Below are 18,282 nucleotides of genomic sequence, written 5' to 3' on the forward strand. Positions count from 1 at the left end.
TTTTTCAAATAAACCTTCTTATCATATTGGATCTGTAGTTCCTATGCTCTTTATAGACAATTTTTTTGAGAAGAAAGAAAAAAAGGAAAAACCCATGATGAAGGAGCTTTTTACAGGTAGTGACTCGAATGAGGTGAAGGCTAGGCGGCTCAAGATGTACATGGAGAGTGGAAAGTTTCTCGAGATGCTTTTCTCTCCGCAAGAATTTCTCGAACCACTGGTTTTATTTGCTACACAGGTGCTCAATAGTACGGAACCTGAGAAGAAATCGTCATTTATGTCTGGAGGAAACGAGATGAGGTACACTGTTCTTAGATTCCTGAACAAGTTTTCCCTGAAGAGTGTTCGGAGTGTGGAGTTGGTGTATGCTCTTCACAATGTGCTTCAAAATGACAATCTTCCAAATGTGATTCTATCGCTGAAGGCGCTGGGCTCTCTGAGCGGATCGGGGGTCATCAGTGGGGACCTGGTAGATGTGCATGTGGGGGCACTCCTAGGAATGGTTCACGACCTCTTTGCCAACATGGAAAACGGAGATGAGAGCCTTATAGAAATATCGCTGTTTACCCTTACAGAGACATTGATACATGCCAGAGCCTTTTTTCACAACCTAGAATGCCATGCCATCAAGATCGATCAGTTTCTAGCCTGTGTATACGGCCATATTAGGAGGATCTTTGAAAACAGGAGGTTCATGGATGGAATAGTGCATAAAAGGGTGTTTTCAATAAGCATGTGCTCTGGAATCTGCAGTCTGCTCAAGCTTACATGCGATCAGCTTCCGGCTGTATCGAAGTCTGGGCCCTACCACATGTTTGCATCTGAGGCTGCATTTGCGGGGATGTATTGCTGCCCTTCTGAGCTCCTGGGCCTTAGACAGGAGATATACACGCAGTTTTCTAAGGTGTGTGTAGGGAGCAAGGACATGGCTCTTCCCATTGTGGACAAGACATATGTGGTTCCATTTCTGTTCTCTCCCGATGCATTGCCCATGAACACCGAGGGAATCAGAATGCTGAACGACATGCTTGGGCATGTGAAAGAGAGTCTTAGCAAGGCAGCATACGCAGAGTTTGGGTCGAGGGTGTCAAATGTTCTTTTTTCATCCTGTTCCTTAATCAAAAGGTTGTCGAAGGAGGCTTCAGAATGCAGCGGTAGGGAATTTCTTAAGAGAAAGGTGGAGGATGTAGTTGAGCAGCACATCGAGGCCATACGCGTCTGTCTGGAAGCCGTGGAGAATGTATGCAAGTGCTTTGGAAATAGGGCTGGGGATGTTGCAGAACTCTCTGATGTCTATCTCAGAAGCTTTTATGATATGAAAAATGGATTTGAAGGAATTAAAGGACTGGCGGGACTTGTATTTTCAGACAAAGAAGGAGAGATCAAGAAGATTGTGGAGAGATTTATCTCTGGGTTTAGGGAATTGGTTGGAAGAATTGGAATTCTCGAGAAATCTGGAAACACAGTGATTTTCTCGGTGTCTGAGGTTCACATACTCTACAGGATATTTGAGGATTCTTTCGATGTATTTTCCCACGAATTTTTGTGCCAGGAGCAGAAGATCGAGGAGTTTTTTTCTGTGTTGACGCTTATTAGAGAGCATATTGCAGGAGACATAATCAAGTGCTGCTCGGAAAAGGTTCTGGAGTACAGCAAGAGAAACAAGGAGTTTTTTGGGGTGTGGAAGCTTATCAACAGCTCCACAGTTTTGGGAAACGCACTTAGTATGTATGTGCTTCCGCAGATTGTTAGTGAGCTAAGCAACGGGGGGTTTGAGTTTGTTAAAGAGGCAATGAAGTACATTGTTCCATTCTTCAGAAACGACATAAAGAAGATAAAGCGAGTAAATACATTCTTTATGCACAGGATAATTTCCACATTGATGACAGCCAATCCAAAGAACATACAGCATTTCGAAGTCTTGCTTGAAATTTTCAACATCTTTGGGTCGATGCCTGAAAAGAGCAGCTTCTTCCAGAAATACATCTTCGACAACTTTGCAAGAATAGTTGACCATCTCATGAAACTCTATGAGACACAAGGCAGAGATATATTCATAGAGATGATATTTGCACTGCCGATAAGCATCAACCTGCTTGAGTCTGACATCCAGTTTCTGATAAGGCCCATTGAAAAGGCATTGATGCTGGGTGGTGCAATAAAAATCAAGGCATTGTCGATCCTTGTATATGTCCTTGACTTTTCCACGGAGGAGAAGATTGCAGGGCTCGAAAGAACGTGGGAAAGCATTCTGAAGAGTGTGGTAAGGGATCTTGAAGACAACACCATATCATCTTTATGCTCGAGAATCCTAGGGAAGCTCAAGACTTATCACAAGGTATTTGCAAGGGACTATGAGGGGTTTAAGGAGACCAACGAGAATCTGCAACTCATAAGGCTGATTATAGATGGAAAGCATGGGGTTCCTGCACATCTTTTGTTCTTCGATGCAGTACAAAAGATGCGGGGGACCTTTGAGCTGCATGGAAGCGATTTCGAGTCAGAGGGGTTTCTTGTGAGGTTCAGGAGGCTGGGGCCAAGAAGTAGCACAGAAGATGCCAAGGATGCTGCATTCCGACTCATAACAAGTGTGATCTATCATCTCATGGGATGGAGGTTTTTGAGAAAGGACCTAGTGGTGAAATGCTATACTGAGCTTCTTGATGAAACAGAAGAAATAAGAAGTGTGTCTGATGCACTGGATTGTGTGTACTCTGTCCACGGCATCATCTCATCTTTGTGCGGTAGGAAGTGCACGGATAGCCGCCGTCTTGCTCAATACATATACGATGGGATTCTTGCACTTTTCAGCTGCCATGGGACTTCTTTCGAAAAGAAGGCACAGGAGCTTCTTCATTCGATCTTTGGGACTGTAATGCTATTCAGGGTATTCTCATTCCACGGCCTCAAAAGCAGAAGATACAAGATTCTTCTTGACACAGACACGTTTTTTGATGCACTCATTGAATCATTTTCCGATATCGAGAACCCAATGCCGTTCAAGGTTCTTTCAATTATGTTCACCCAGATGTACGAGCTTCTTGGAAACAAGTCTGAATACTTCTGCATTGAGATGTACGGAACTGTCTTCTCAAAGTTCAAGTCGATGTGTAGATCGTCCGACAAGAGAAGCAGAGACTGTGGAATCAATGGAATGCTGTGTCTTGCAGCAGTCATGCCCATAAGGGAGCTTGTGATGCTTCGGGTCCCTGAGGATTCATTCTCGCATACATATCTATACCTTCTTCCCCGTGGGTCTGAGGACTTCTCTCTTCCCCTCAAGCTTGTCATTTTTATTTTGAGATTTAGATACAGGGGAATCAGGAACTACCTCCTCTCTGAGGGAACCGAAAGGTATTTCATGGCATCGCACTTCAAGCCCTTTGTTGCTGGGCTCTTTGACAGTAGAAAAGATGTCTCTGAGTTCTCAAAGGCTGTGCTTCGAGAAGTATTCCATCATTATGGGCCCCAGCTCTCGAGGCATAGGGACATAGTGTTTGGGTTTTTCAAGAAGGACTATGTGATTGAAAGCAGAGCGATGATGATACTGCATCTGAAGACATTTGTGTTCTGTGTTGAAGAGGGGAAATGCCCGTTTGATGATTGTGAGATGAAATACATTATTGAAAAGCTTCTGGACAGTATCTCAAGCAACGATGAGTGGAGGGGGGCTGAAGGAATTCATATGAACTTTAACTACAGGGAAAGGAATGGCAGGGCAGACAAGAAGAAGCTATGTGAATGCAACAGAGAGGAAGCAGAGGGTGATGACGGCGTAGGAGTCGTCTTGGGAGGTATCTACAAGAAACTGTCTGAGCTATCTGTGAGGGATTTAATGGATATTGCCTTGAAAAATGCAATGGACGTGCTTTGTGGGAAGTGTAGGAAGGAGATCTACAGGCACACGGAAGCAAGCCTTCCACGCTTTAACAATGAGGCGGAAGAGCTTATGTATTGGATAAGAGAATTCTACCTTCTTGTTATTAAGCACAGAAAGTCCTTTGAAGAGATAAGGACCGGGGTTACATATATGCTCAGATATATTTCGGATGACACCACGGATTACCTTCAGATGGCATACGATGCCAAGCCTGAGGAAACGGAGAGGGTGATCTCTGAGGAGGTTGAGAAATGCTTATCAGAGAAGGTTGACTACAAGGTACTTAATATGTTACAGTGTGCACATTCCATAGATAGGGCACCTGAGAATCCCAGGATAGGGATGCTAGTTCTGAAGATCTTGAAGGAGTTCAAGGTTCCTAAGGAGTTTGCAATTATATCTCAGAACGACAAGTACTCCATGCTGGCAAAGGCATATGAGATAGGGATTAGTCTCAGGAATCAGGAGGGCCTGTGCAATGAGATTTTGGAAACATACTTTACCTTGGATGGATATGTTAAGAGCTACACCTCGAGGATATATCCCCGGATGATCAAGTATGTGGAAGGCCTTGGGCAGCAGTTCATAAGCTGTATGTTTAGGAGGATCCAGGACCCTTCTGCATACAATCTATGCTCTCGACTGTGCAACGATTCCCCGAAGCTAAAGGAAATAGTGTCTGGGATGAAAGACAGACTTGCAGAAAGGATATCGCAAATATATTGCAGGCTAGAAGGGAATGATTCCATAGACAAGAGTATATTTATATATTCGTATAAGTTTCTTGATCTTGTTGGACATGAGATGAGGCCTGTCGACATTCAAGTTATTCTTGGAATCTATGGAGATATGAAGGGTAGGCCTAGGTATGGTGTTGAAATGAGGGAGCTGATTAGCAAATGCATCAACAGATTTTCTCCGGAGGATCTTGAGGCATTGTTTAAGATGGATCCGTGGTTTGTGTCTGTGAACGGGATTGATGCAAGGCATCTTTCCGGGTCTCTTTCTCCTATGGCTCTTAGAGGGGTTGTTAGGAGCATCGACAAGGGGAACGTTCTTAGTCTCGAGAGGCATAGTGCCCTACTAGGGGAAAACAGGCATGCTTTGGTTGAGCTGTTCGTAGATCTGGGCATCAGATCTGAAAACCTCATCGGATACTGCAAGGAGAATTTACATAACACAAATCTCAGAGGGCTTCTACTGTATTACCTGTGCACATTTGAGCCTCTATATATCTACTTTGAGGCCTTATTCAAGCTTCCCTATGAAGATAGGAAATATACGCAGTACTGTCTGGAAAGAGTTGTTGATGCATTTGATCCTCTTCTTTTCGAAGAAATAATATTGATTGTGTTAAGGTCTGAGGTAAGGTTCAAGACAAGCCTGTGGATTCTGTTTCCCTTGCTCCTGTCCCGCCCAAGGCTTATCACGAAAAAGATTGCACTCGAGCTGCTGGGATCGATTTACAAGCTCCTGAGCTCCTCGGAGCCTTTTAAGCAAAGAATGGGGCTCAAGCTGTTTGAGATTTTGCATGATAAGTGCCCTGCAGGAGAAGATAGTCCCGAGGGAGGATATACGGGGCATGGGCAGATGGTCAGGAAGGCATACACCCTTGTGTTTGTGAGGTTTATACACATGGACACGGACTTTCCTGCAAGCTCCTTTCAGAAATACAATCTAGAGGTTGACTTTGACCTGGTGAAGTATTCTTCCAAGGGACTGAACCTTAATAACCTATTTGGATTTCTTGAAATGGAGATGGCCAGTGAGAAAAGCGAGGACTACAAGCGTTGTTTCTTGAGGAGTGTTTGGACGGCTGTAGCGCCATGCTTCAAATCAAGAACTTTGGGGATGGAGACTGTCAGGTATCTCGTAGATACCGGAATATGGGACTACGGATCTGTTCCTGAAGAGCTGGGGACTGTTGCATACGACTGTGGCATTTTGTATAATCTCCTTTGTGTACTTTGTGACGGTGTTGGCAAAGGAAACGATGAAGATGGCAAGGAGGATGAAAATAAGATGGAGATATGTCTATGTGTGGTCAAGTACTTGCTTGCTGAGTACAGCAGAAACAGGAACGAAATGAATTTGGGATATGTGAACAAGGGGCTTGAGAATGTGTTCTGCGTTCTATGCTTGTCTCCTGGAATGAAGGGTGCTGTGGACTCTGCGGCCAAGTTGTTTTTAGAGGCTCTTGAGGACAGTCTCACGAGCATAGACCTCCTGGTGAGTAAGGTAGGCTTCCTTATGTCTGACTTTAGGACGACGCTTACGGACAAGATCAGTATTGCCTGTCACCTGAGCAGAAGGGGCTATGACGCCGAGGTCCTCTGTGAGATGCTGCTTCCTGTTTTCAGCAGCTACCGCTATTCTGATGCCAAGTTCCCTGATGGGCTGCAGAAGTTTCTCATGAAGGGCCTTTCATCGAGAAATAAGAGCTTGAGAAGCGGATATCTAGACCTGATGAATCGCATCATTCCTGCGAACAAGTATCTGAGGCTTCTGTATCTTCTGGACCTGGAATGGAAGCACAGTACAAATATCGGATATGTCATTGTTTCGATGATGATTTCATCATGCTATAAGACAGAGATAATTGCAGACAAGTATTATGGGACTAAGGCGGATGTTGAGGTGGAATATCCCTGGGCTCTGCAGAAGATGACCTCGAAAGGGATTGTGGACAAATGCAATGGGCTTAAGCTGGTTACGAATCTTCTTGAGGACATTGACTTATACGGGGCCAGAGTGGCAAAGGACGACCTTCTTGACATTCTGTATTATTTTGGTGAGTCCTTGCTTCCTATGCTGACTGGGATTCTAAAGGCGGTATCGAGTGAATTTGATGAATGCCAGTGTAGAAGTGTGTTTGGAAGCCTTGTAAAGTTTTGCTCTAGAGTTAAGGGAAATGGGATTCTCGGGGCGGTCATCGATGGTCTTGAACCTATCTACAGATATGGAGATTTATCTGAGCTGATGGAAGTGCTCAAAGGAGGAGATGGATGGGGTGTTCTCCTGAGATATGCAAGTGACAGGCAAAAGGTGAAGATATACAGAAGGCTGATGGATAGTGATGGGTATTTTGGGATGTCTCGGTCTGTATGCAGCTTTCCTGAGACGATGCAGGCATGTTTTCTTCAGCAGGTTGGGAAGATAAAAGAAGCACAAGCTCTTTATGAGGAGATACAAGGGAAGGCACGCGAGCACAAGATATCTTTTGAGGAGAACGAGTACAAAGCATGGCAGGATGAATGGATAGAGTGTGCGAAGGAGCTCCAGCAGTGGGATGTGTGCTACGAGATTGGGATGGAGGCTGGAGACCATCTGCTAAGTGGAGAGTCGTTGTGGCACCTTTCGAATTTCACGCTGCAGGAGACGATAGAGAAGTTCAAAAACGTGGTTGATGCAGGAAGAAGCGGATTTGAAAAGGAGTTCTACAGCACGTTTGCAAGTGCATTTACGAAGTACTCGTCGGAGAAGATCAAGGATATCTTATCAAGGAATATTGAAGAGCTTAGAAAGTATCCGGCGAAGAGCGGTGCGAGGTCCAGGCTTCTTACATACCTCCAGATCATAATAGAAATGGTTGAGGCTGAGCCGATACTCAACAATAGGCTGGATGGAGCTGAAGCCTTGACTTCAATATTATTCCGATGGAGGGATAAGGAGCCGTCGATATATGACTCCTTTGAGCAATGGAGCTTGTTTAGGACATGGAGAAGACACGTATATTCTCGGGTGGGGATGATTGAGAAGATGAATGGAGAAGAGATAATGTTCAAGTTGCCCTCTCGAGGGAGCACAGAAGAGGCATCAGCACAGCCTAGTAGAAGAGGACCGGTGGGATCCAATCTATTCTCCCCAAGAGAAGTTGGCGAAGGAAGTGTAAGGACAAGAAAGGAGCTAGCATCTAAAGGAGCAAGTGAGTTGGCCAAGGTACTAAATGCATTTTCGAAGGCAGCCATCGACAGAGGATACTATGATGCAGCACTGTTCCATCTTAAAGAGGTATTTGACCTGAGCAGTGTTAAGGTGGGAGATGCATTCCAAAAAGTGGTCTACGAGCTCCTTTGTTTTCTCGGAAAGAAGGAGTACAAGATAGGGGTTGACCAGTGTGTGTCAGCCAACATCCAACATTTTAGCGACTCGCAGAGTTCCATTCTGTTCAACCTTAAGGGTTTATTCAGTGAGAAGCTTGGAAAGTTTTCTGATGCAGAGAAGTTCTATCTACAGTCTGCACAGGTATGCAATGTGGTAGGCGAAAACTGGCTTACGTGGGGAAGCTTTTTATTTGACAGGGCCGATAAGGAGGGCGGAGGGCCGAAGGAAGATGCCTTTGTCGCACTGCTCCAAGCGGTAGCTTACTGCAGTGGCAGGAAGGCGAGGAGAGGGATCCTGAAGATGGTTCTCCTTATGGATAGGCATTCTTCGCTATGCGATACAGAGGTATTTCACAAAATCCTTCGGGAGATTGACATCTCAAGATTCATATACTTCATTCCTCAGCTAATAGGACTATTGGAAAGAGGGGATTCTGATCTAGCACAAGTCATACTTTCCAAGATATCTGAGGAATATCCGCAGGCGGTTATGGGTCCTCTTAAGGCTGTCAAGGAGAGGATGAAAAGAGCTTTATACCCCAAGGGCACAGGGCATAAGGTGCGAGCACATAGGACTAAGGCAGAGAGCAGGCACAGTGGGATTCCCATGGAGAAGTCTGACGGTCAGCCTCTTGGGGTTAGGAGCATCCTCTTGGAAAACATTATGCGCATATACAACCGGATAAGAAATACCCGGCTTGGAAAGGAATTCTGGAAGATTCTTCGTTATCTTCACAACTCATTTAACTCTCATGCTTTTAAGGAAGAGGAGCTTGTGTATCTTGAGATTGAAAGGATATTCAACAACGCGGTGTCCCATGTTATGGACGGTATTGTTCCGTCTGGCTCGGCCCATGCCATGCTTCTAAACGAGTTAATTTCTTGTATGTCTCTTTCTTCTCTAAGCAAGGGATTCAAAGAAGAGCTCATATCTTTGATTCTCGGAATGAGATACATATGCCCGCTGGAGAAGATTGATGAAATGGTTTGCTTCAAGAACAAGATCCAGAAGGTTGTGGAGGAGTCTTTTGCCAAGATGGACAGATTTGAAGAATCTGAAGTCAACTTGCTTCTGTACAGATCGGGGCACGAGCACAAAATGTTTGGCCAGTACTCTGAGATAAGAAGCAGCTACAAGAACCTCGTTAGTATAGAGATGTTTGAGCCGAGGCAGTCATATATGTATAGAAAGAAGATAGGATGCAATAGGATTCATTTGAGAGGAAGTGATGGAAGAGTGTACAGGTATGAGATGAAGGGGTTGTCGGGGATGAGATTCTCAGAGTTTGCCATTCCCCAGCTGTCCCTGATGATTAATGAGGCCATGAAAGAGGAGCCAAATTTATGCAAGAGGGGTGCAGAGCTGAGACTGGCCACTCCGTTTATTGTTAGCGAGGCTCTTGCGATGAAATGGACCAAGGAGCCCGAGTATTGTATGGACTCTATACTGGAAGAGGGGCTGAGCAAGTATGGCATAAGCATTGATCAATGTGTACTCCTCTATCTCAACCACTTTGCATCTATCTATGAGATAGAGAGAGACACCACTAGATGCCTTGAGAATAAGTACGACCTGAGCAGAAGGCTTGTCCGGAGTCAGAAGTTCGTGGTTCTAGAGGACGAATGTCCCAACATAAGGAAAGGGGCAAAGGCATCCAAGAGTGAGGACCCAAGCGAGAACTTCATTAACAACGCCAAGACCGCCATTGAAAAGCAAAGGAAGAAGTATGTCAGCAATCTAGAGCAAAGAAAGGTTGAATGTCTTGGATGCAGCGAAAAGGGAGAGGGGATTGTGCCTTGCAGATACAAATATGAGGTTTCGAGGCGTCAGAGATATATGGCCTACGAAAAGATGTACAATACCTTTAAGATGTCCAGCTTCCTTGACGACTACCTCAGACCCATCTATGGAAACCTAGGGGGATACCTTGGATTCAAGGACAGACTTCTTTCAAGCTATTCTGCCAACACTGCCTTTTTATACATGCTCTCGATTGTGGACAGGAGGCCCAGGAACATTGTAATCACCAAGTCCGGCGGGCATTTCATGAACAAAGACATTTGTTACGAGGATGTAGAGCCGATGAACAGAGGAGGTGGGGGAGTTATAGGGCCTGGGTACCAAAAGCTCTTTGGGAAGGAGGGAATAGAAGGAGCAATGCTGTCTATTATGTATCATTATGCAGACATGATAAGCAAAGGTGATTGGTGTAGGGATTTGATAAGGATCATGCTCGAGGGTAGGTTTATGGACATGGCGGGAGAAGGGTTCAAAGGAATGCATGAGAAGGTGCTAAGCAAAATTGAAGAGATGGTTAGAAAAGGAGAGGACGGGACTTACAATCTGATTCCGATGGTCAGTGGGTGGATGGATATGTTCAAGATGGCACAAGTGGACCCAAGGCATATGTCCTGGATGTAACGCTCTATTAAAAAGTTATTTTTCTTTTCTCGTCGATCCTCTCAGCTAAAAGAATGGAGCTATGGTGACCCATGGATACAGTTCTGGTGAAGCTTGTAGACAGAAGCCATCCTGAGGTCGAGCATAATCCTCTTCATGTAAGCCCTTCCTTCTGCACGGAGGACCTTGAGCGCTATCTAAGATCGGTGCTTGGCGGGAACGGAGGATACAGATTTTATATGGAGGGACAACTGTTTGAAGGATGTCTCCAGAAGGGGATAGAAGCAAGGGGCCTGGAGATTGAGAAGGGAGTAAGCATAGAGTATGAGGTTGATGGCAATTGCACGCCTGACGTTACTGTGGAACTTGAGGACCCAGTGTCGTTTCTAGACATTGCGAAAACCGACATGTATGAGATATGGTGTGGAACTTATGGAGGCGAGTTACAGGTCTATGTCTATCAAGGCGATGCAATTGTACTGAGGGAAACGACTAGCCACAAGAGGATTCGGGGAATCTCACACGGAGACAAACTCTACATATATAGTTCAGATGGAGAGGTTCTATCGCTTAGATCTGGTGGCTCTCTGTTCAAGGTGGATGGAGAGATCACATGCTTAGCCTCTTCTCACACCATTGTTTCTGCCGGGACACACGAGGGAGAATGCTACGTATTCAAAGAAAAACTCATGAAAGTACACAAGTTTAAAGCACAGATATCATCGACTATTATAGATGGAGACGAGGTGACATTTGCATGTGTAGACGGAAGCATAGGAGCCTTCAACACATCTACAAATGCATTCAAAACAAGAGACGTCGGATACAACCTAACCTCCGCAGACACAAGGGGAGATAGGCAGGTGTTTGGGACGTCATGCTCTGGATTGGTTGTTGAAAGCAAAGGCCAATCGATGTTCGTAGGGACAGGTATCAGGTTTAGTAGCAAAGTGTCGATTTACAACAGCTGCATAGTTGCCCAGGCCTCTCAGCACACGATATCGATTATAAACACCAAAAATTCACAGGAATTGAGAAGAATCACTACGGACGGATACATTTCGGACATCGGGTGGGTAGGAAATCTTCTAGTCGTAGGCGTTGGATCTAGAATACAAGGATACATTATACACAACTTGGAATAGGAATTCTTTTAATTTCTGACTTCTCTAGAGAGCTGCAAGGATGAATCTTTCAATAAAGCATCTCTGTCCTCTGTATGTTATCAATGGCACGCCAGGAATTGTCTTTATTTTTTGCCTTAGCGCTGTATCTGAGGTTGCAACAATGTAACATCTATGTGCAGAGACCCTATTGAAGATGCAGTCATCAGCATAAGTTCCCTTGTGATCGCACTTGAGTCTTTCGACATCGTTGCCTCTGATCAATGCAAGTGCAACACGGAAGGGCCTTCCCAGCTTCTCCAGCTCGCCGACAACACACTCTGGGACACACATCTTAATGCTTGCATTTACTACTTTCATCAGTTGCTCTCTGATATCGCATTTCTTTCTTATACAGTCATTGATGAAGTTTGTGTCGAGGATGATGCTATATGGCGGCCGGAGGGTATGCTTCAGAAGAAACCTCTCTGTGTTTCTCGGGTTTTCGTCAAGATCTAGTGTGTCCTCTGGATTCGCCCTCTTTGAGCCCTTTTTGTCCAAGATGTTTGCAACTTTCTTGATTTTTATTGCATGCTTCACCCCCATTGGCCCTGGATGAATTAGGATTTTTATCCGGCAGCTAAGGTGCTCTTGGCCCATCCCGATATATAGGCTCGAAATGTCCATGTGTGTAGAAGATAGAAACACCCTGCGGATGATCTCCATAAACATCCTCGCTGTCCTTTGTGACGTCTACAACATGGATTCTTACCGGTATGCTATTCGAAAGAGCAGATATTTCAACACATCCAGCCTGCTGGTAGAAGGGGTCTACAAATCTTGCACAGTACTTGCTTACATCCATCTCTGGGATGTATGGCTGGTATTTTTCCGGATTCGACTTTATTTCTGTTGAAACAATAAGTCTTAGATATGCAACACAATCGTACAATGAATATAGGGGAATGTCCTCAATCCTCTTGGTTCTGCTGGATATGTCTGCCAGGATCTCAACAAACGTGTCGTAGAATCCCTTGTATCCAAGCTCATCGATATTGTACAGGTGGAGCATCGAGTTTGTCCTGCTGAATGCATCGTGCAAGGCACTTAGTAGGGAATCCCCCTCCAGTGCCACAAGGTCTGCAATCACAATTGCATAGGAGATGTATAGGCAGTTCCCATCTCTTATGCATTCGCGGAACATTGTGTAGGACTCCATGATCCTCTTGACTCTGGACCTGTATGCAATGTCATCAAAGTACTTGTGCTCGGTAAGGCTCTTCTTGATGCTGGTAGGCGCCTCGACATTTGTTTTCTCGGCCATAAAGGGGTAGGCAGGAGGAAGAAAAATCGTTAATAGCATGCATGCAGGAAGCAATCCAGAGATGCCGGCCATGCTTTCAGGAGATTTCCGTTTTATTGGAAAATATGGGAAAGCCCTTAAAAATGAAAAAAAACAAGCTAGGAAGAGAGTGCAGATCCATCTTCATAAATCTGATAAAGACAACGATTGGGTCTGGAATACTCAGATATCCGTTTCTCTTTAAAATGTATGGGATTTGGTATACAGTAGTCTTGACGCTTATTTCTGCATTGGCATCACTCCTGGGGCTGTGGCTATACATAGACTTGAATGACTTCTATGGGCTAGACAACACAATGTCAACCATAGCCAGATACATCTATCCCACCCTGCAACCAATTGTGAATGTGACTGTATCTGTCAAGTGCTTCCTAGTGTGCACAGCATATCTTGTTCTACTCAAGAACAATCTTCCGGGGACAATAAGAAGCATCTTTGGCTTGGAAAGTGACTACAAGATCCTATGCATGGCCGGTGTGGTTCTATGTGTATTCCCATTTGTGTCTATGCAAAAGATCGATAGGCTGCGATACACATCATCGTTTGGATTCGGGGCAGCCATAGCCCTCGTGGTGTTATCGATATACAGGTATGCAGTCTCGAAGGATGTGCCTGTCTATACCGAGTCAAAGGATGGGAACAACTATCTAGGGGAGCTGGGGAGCTTTGTGTTTGGATTTACCTGCCACCAGAATATATTTTCTGTCCAGAATGAGATGATGGTGAGCGACAAGACAGCCTTGAAAATAACTGTGTTTCTGGTGCTTCTGGTGGCGTCCCTTGTATACATAACCTTTGGGCTTACCAACTATCTTGTGCTGGGAGACAGGATGAGCGAGAACTTCTTCGAAAATATACCCGAGAGGATGAGAAACGTGGTTGCTATGTTCTACTTCCTTGTTATAATAATGTCCATCCCACTGCAGACGCATCCATGCAGAACATACCTCCTCGATCTTTTCGACACAAGGTATTCTGTGGATGGGAAGTACTGGCACCTCAGGTTTGTAACAAGCATATTCATAATACTACTGTCATTTACGATTGCCATGAACGTGTCGAAAATGGAAAGGCTTTGCGAAGTCATAGGAGGGTCCTTTTCCACGCTCATGTGCTTTATATTTGCATCTTTGTATTACTTCATTGCGTTCTGGAACAGAGGATTTGAAATGAAGAAGATCACTGCACTCTTTGTACTGCTATACGGAGTTGCTGCATTTACATCTCTATTCCTTGCATCATGATGTGTGTAAGTATTGCAGAGGGAGTCCCTCTGGATGCAGGGGAGTGTGTAATGCTGATTTGTTTCCTAGATTACTTCAGTCCTTCCCATCCATCAATAAACTAGTAGGTTTTCATTAACAAGAATAATATGCCAATCCTAAAGATACTTTTTCTTCGAATTCCGAAACAGAGTGTTTCAGAAGAAGCTCCTGAAAATATAAATTCAGTAAGGACGGGATACTAATATGAATGCTATCTCAAGCTTGGTGCTTCTAGGATGGGCCATGTGTCTAGAGAACACAGCTAAGACGTTCGACCCTGTCCTTCCCGAGACAACTTTCTACAGACCGGACATCTCATCTTCCAGCAAGTACTCATTGCTCACATCCAAGCCCGAGGTGCCGAACAAGAGCACAAGCCTGCAGAGTCCTGTGGCATTTGGAGAAGGAAACTTCTATAAGCTCTTACACCCATCAATGACACGATTGACCGACTACTTCAACTCGCATAGCTCTGAATTCAGCAACTGGTATCTTTCGCCAAGTCTGATTATGAGTAAGGATCTAAAAGAACAAATCACCTCAGGCCTGTACAAGGCCCAGCCCCAAGGGGATAAGGAGTTGAAAGAGTTCTGGGGATCTATAATGGGAGAGCTTCTCATCAGAGACTTGCCTGAGCTGAAGTCGAATCTTGCAGAACTGAAGGAAATACAAAATGAAGAAAGAAAGAAGAAGAGCATAGCCGAGCTTAAGGACATTAACAACAGGAAGATTAAGGAAGAAGACAGCTTCTTCGGAGCTGCATGGTTCATTCTGGACTGCCTTTCTCTCGGGGTTTCAAACCGCAATGCAGAGAGCTACACAGATGTGATTGGGCCGTTTGTGGATGCAGCTGTTGCCTTCAAGGCTCTTGAGCACAATTTTTCGAATATAATTGGATCTTCTAGGAGCCTATCCTCCTCCTCTGCAAGCAAGGTCTAAGAAGTAATAAAGTTGTATATATGATGTGTTCTCACGATATTAGTCAGTCCCGGGGGCTCCTGGGGTTGGGGTGATGTGGCCGAGCGGTCTAAGGCGACAGACTTAAGATCTGTTATCGGAAGATATCGTGGGTTCGAATCCCATCGTCACCACTCGCTTTTTTCACGTTTTAATCGTGTAGAACAAGGCAGTTGCAGAAAGAAGAGAAAACGGAAAGATTTAATAGAGAGTCACCGGCGACTTCTGATTGGTCTTGATCAGAACTCCCTTCAAGCTCTGTGTTCCCTTCTTAAGGTAGGAAATAAGAAGCCCCATCCCTGTCTTGATGTTTTCATATATATGCTCGGTTTCCATTCCAGTGTGCCCCGCAGGAAACGAGGTAACCGCAAAGTCCTTGATTCGGAGCTTGTACGACTTCTTTGCAGCCTCAAAGACCGCTTTGATATCGTCGTCGTTCTTCAGAATGTAGGGCGTTTTTCCACACCTAAGGATATTCTTGAGCTGAAAGACCTTGTTGTATCCGGGGCAAAGAATGAAGTACTTGTTCTTCTTCAGCACTGCATCTCTCTTCGCTTTGTTATTGTCTCCACTCAGCTCTTCAATGGACACATGCGGCAACTCTGCATCCACGCACGTCTTAATATGCGCCTCATCAGCAACCACAATTATCTTGTCCAGCCTTCTGACCTTGTAGGGAAAAGACATGTCCTTGGACAGCTTGTTGTCCTTCCTAGGATCATATCCCTTGAGATTCACCTGTATCTGGATCGTCGCCAGCTTCTCAGGATCCTCGTTCTCCTTCAGCCGGTCAATGATAGAGATAATTCTCTTGGGTTCGAGAAATGCAAGTTGCTGCTCGTCACCTTGCTTGCTCATCTTACCCCTAGCAAAGGCAAAAATTTTTAAATCTTCCCAAAGACTGCCCGAAGGATCCTTCCATTCAACCGCCATGTAGCCTCTATTATGCTTTATTCATCCACAGAGCCCCTCTCTGCAACCAACGCCTCTATCATCTATAATTACTGTAACTACAATGGATTTTGTAATGCTGCAGCATGTTGTCCTTTCTGGAGAACCTCTTGCTGCAGTCTTTATTCAGGCATTTGAATGGTCTCAGCTTCGTGTGAACTATATAGTGCCTCTTGATCCTGCTCAGCGTTGGAAGCTCCATCGTGCATCCCTCATATGGGCAGGTGTAGGACTTTATCCCATTCTTCGACTTGTATGGGAACATAGATGTTTCGAAATCCGCAAAGCTTTCTATCTTCTCTTCCTTTGCATCAGAGTCCTCCTGAGAAACCTCGTGCGATCCTGCCTCCTTGCCTCCTGTCTTCATGTCCTCCTTCTTGTTGATTTCCCCCAACACCTCCCTTTTCCTTCTCTTCATTTCCCTTCTTTTCTCATTGGCCTCCCTGTTCATCTCAAGATGCCTTTCGATTCTTTCCTGGATAATCTTCTTCATCTCCTCCTCCGCTTCAATAATAAGAAACCTTAGCGACGCCAGCTTCCCTTCAAACTCTTCTGAGTCTGAAATCTCGAGACACTCGGATTCGTAGTGAGGCCCCTTGCTTTCTGTGGATGCCGGTATTTCAAGCCTTCTGTTGCTTTCGTTCTCCTGTATTTCGACACTATGGCTCTTCCCGCCTCCTAAAGCCACTTTCCCACCACAACTCCCACCCCAGGCATGGTACCTTGATGATGCGGGATTTCCGCTTTCCTTTCCCATTTCCCCATATACATGTGTTCCCCCCGCTCTGTGGCTGTGGAATCCCAGGTAATTACCATTATACCCATCGTCGCTCGACTCATCGCTGAAGTCAAGCCTCCTTCGGTCCATCTCCACTTTGTTCTTAAGCATCTCCCTGTCCGCTCCTTGGCACAGATTATATTTCTGCCCCGTGTTTAAGGAGGTCTACTCCTTATCATCATCTCCAATAGCCTGAAATCCAACCATGCATCCATCCATCAAAGCCACCCCATGCCCCGTAAAAATTTGTGGAAATAGAGGCCTCACTCATGATATTTTCAATCGGGGACCAGAAAAAGAAGTACGAGACAAAAGAGGATGTCTCTGAAGTCGTTGGGGAAATAAGAAAGACTCTGGATGAACTCGTTGAGGTCGACCTGTCTGGAAATTATTTTTCAGAAGAAGCCATGGAGGAAATATGCAGTGCTCTTAAGGATGCCAAGAGCCTCCGCATAATCAATCTGTCCAGTGCGTTCCTGGGCCTCGACAAGGAGAAATTGTACAATAATCTTGTTGTGCTTTCAAACATGCTTAGAAATCACAGGATCCAGAAGATCGATCTTAGTGACAATGCTATAAGCTCTGAGTTTCCACCAGAGCTTGGGGAGTTTATTTCCTCGTCTACAGACCTCATCCACCTGAAAATGAACAACTGCGGGCTTGGGAAGATTGGAGGAAGTAGACTGGGGAACTATCTTCTTGGAATAGCAGACAAAAGTAAGCTCGAGGTTGTGGACATAGCCCAGAACAGATTCTTTTCCTTTCCCAAGGAGCTTTCTGATGCACTCCAGGAGTTTGAAAACATCAAGGAGCTTCGAATCCAGTACAATACAATTGAGGAGGAGACGATGCTCTCGTTCCTGCGGTCGTTCGGCAGCCACTCTCTTGAGGTGCTCGACATAAGAGACAACTTTTTGTCGCCCGAGGGATCAAGGTATCTTGGAGACCTCTACTGCGAATGGAATCTGAAGGAGCTCAGGGTTGGAGACTGTATGATGGGCAACGAGGGGGTGAAAGATTTCCTCAGGAGGGCGAGCAAGAAGTTCACGCCTATGTCCCTTCCGGGAGACTACAACAGCAGAAGAGAGGGGATTGTCCTCGACATATCCTACAATGAGTTTGAGCAGGATGCTGTCGAGCCGCTTATAGATTTCTGCAAGAGAAATGTTATCAAAGAGCTCAGTGTGTTTGGAAACTACTACGACGACATAAGAGACGTTATCGAGGTTGTTGAGAAGCAAGGAGGGGTTGTCACGACAAAAGAGCACACCGATGTCTCGAGCGATGAGGGTCTTGAGATTGACGAGTCTGTGATTGAAGGGATCGCCGACATGTGAGTAGTTCTGGAGGCTCTAGATGCAGAGGACCCAGGCGCCTTCTTATGTTTATGGATTGGAATAAATGGATGTTCTGACTAATGTTTTCTATGTTAGGCCTGGGAGGTGCAGAGGCAGAAATGTTTGGAAAATTGGGCCGATGAA

At 45.1% G+C, this 18,282-nt stretch overlaps 9 protein-coding genes and 1 non-coding gene across 10 annotated transcripts; 6 read left to right on the forward strand and 4 right to left on the reverse strand.

The window, feature by feature from the left end:
* Window positions 1–94: 94 nt before the first annotated feature.
* EHEL_050610 (FAT domain-containing protein) lies at window positions 95–10,405 on the forward strand (the record flags this gene model as incomplete). The annotated part of the gene is made up of 1 exon (XM_003887204.1): window positions 95–10,405. The coding sequence occupies one exon, from the start codon at window positions 95–97 to the stop codon at window positions 10,403–10,405; it is 10,311 nt and encodes a 3,436-aa protein (XP_003887253.1).
* Window positions 10,406–10,476: 71 nt separating this feature from the next.
* Window positions 10,477–11,529, forward strand: EHEL_050620 (uncharacterized protein; the record flags this gene model as incomplete). Its single annotated transcript, XM_003887205.1, has 1 exon — window positions 10,477–11,529. The coding sequence occupies one exon, from the start codon at window positions 10,477–10,479 to the stop codon at window positions 11,527–11,529; it is 1,053 nt and encodes a 350-aa protein (XP_003887254.1).
* Window positions 11,530–11,553: 24 nt separating this feature from the next.
* Window positions 11,554–12,093, reverse strand: EHEL_050630 (Fcf1 domain-containing protein; the record flags this gene model as incomplete). The annotated part of the gene is made up of 1 exon (XM_003887206.1): window positions 11,554–12,093. One exon carries the CDS (start codon window positions 12,091–12,093, stop codon window positions 11,554–11,556), a length of 540 nt encoding a protein of 179 aa, XP_003887255.1.
* A 34-nt stretch (window positions 12,094–12,127) lies between these two features.
* On the reverse strand, window positions 12,128–12,811 carry EHEL_050640 (uncharacterized protein; the record flags this gene model as incomplete). The annotated part of the gene is made up of 1 exon (XM_003887207.1): window positions 12,128–12,811. One exon carries the CDS (start codon window positions 12,809–12,811, stop codon window positions 12,128–12,130), a length of 684 nt encoding a protein of 227 aa, XP_003887256.1.
* A 122-nt stretch (window positions 12,812–12,933) lies between these two features.
* EHEL_050650 (putative amino acid transporter) lies at window positions 12,934–14,094 on the forward strand (the record flags this gene model as incomplete). Its single annotated transcript, XM_003887208.1, has 1 exon — window positions 12,934–14,094. The coding sequence occupies one exon, from the start codon at window positions 12,934–12,936 to the stop codon at window positions 14,092–14,094; it is 1,161 nt and encodes a 386-aa protein (XP_003887257.1).
* Window positions 14,095–14,319: 225 nt separating this feature from the next.
* Window positions 14,320–15,054, forward strand: EHEL_050660 (uncharacterized protein; the record flags this gene model as incomplete). The annotated part of the gene is made up of 1 exon (XM_003887209.1): window positions 14,320–15,054. One exon carries the CDS (start codon window positions 14,320–14,322, stop codon window positions 15,052–15,054), a length of 735 nt encoding a protein of 244 aa, XP_003887258.1.
* A 69-nt stretch (window positions 15,055–15,123) lies between these two features.
* Window positions 15,124–15,206, forward strand: EHEL_050670. Its single transcript has one exon. It is a non-coding gene; the product is annotated as a tRNA-Leu (tRNA).
* Window positions 15,207–15,273: 67 nt separating this feature from the next.
* EHEL_050680 (putative ribosomal protein L1) lies at window positions 15,274–15,930 on the reverse strand (the record flags this gene model as incomplete). Its single annotated transcript, XM_003887210.1, has 1 exon — window positions 15,274–15,930. One exon carries the CDS (start codon window positions 15,928–15,930, stop codon window positions 15,274–15,276), a length of 657 nt encoding a protein of 218 aa, XP_003887259.1.
* A 133-nt stretch (window positions 15,931–16,063) lies between these two features.
* Window positions 16,064–16,912, reverse strand: EHEL_050690 (uncharacterized protein; the record flags this gene model as incomplete). Its single annotated transcript, XM_003887211.2, has 1 exon — window positions 16,064–16,912. One exon carries the CDS (start codon window positions 16,910–16,912, stop codon window positions 16,064–16,066), a length of 849 nt encoding a protein of 282 aa, XP_003887260.2.
* Window positions 16,913–17,070: 158 nt separating this feature from the next.
* EHEL_050700 (Ran GTPase-activating protein) lies at window positions 17,071–18,138 on the forward strand (the record flags this gene model as incomplete). The annotated part of the gene is made up of 1 exon (XM_003887212.1): window positions 17,071–18,138. One exon carries the CDS (start codon window positions 17,071–17,073, stop codon window positions 18,136–18,138), a length of 1,068 nt encoding a protein of 355 aa, XP_003887261.1.
* Between the last annotated feature and the right edge of the window lie 144 nt (window positions 18,139–18,282).

This window comes from Encephalitozoon hellem, chromosome V (genome assembly GCF_000277815.2).
Source record: "Encephalitozoon hellem ATCC 50504 chromosome V, complete sequence".
In the NCBI taxonomy this organism is placed as follows: Eukaryota; Fungi; Microsporidia; family Unikaryonidae; genus Encephalitozoon; species Encephalitozoon hellem.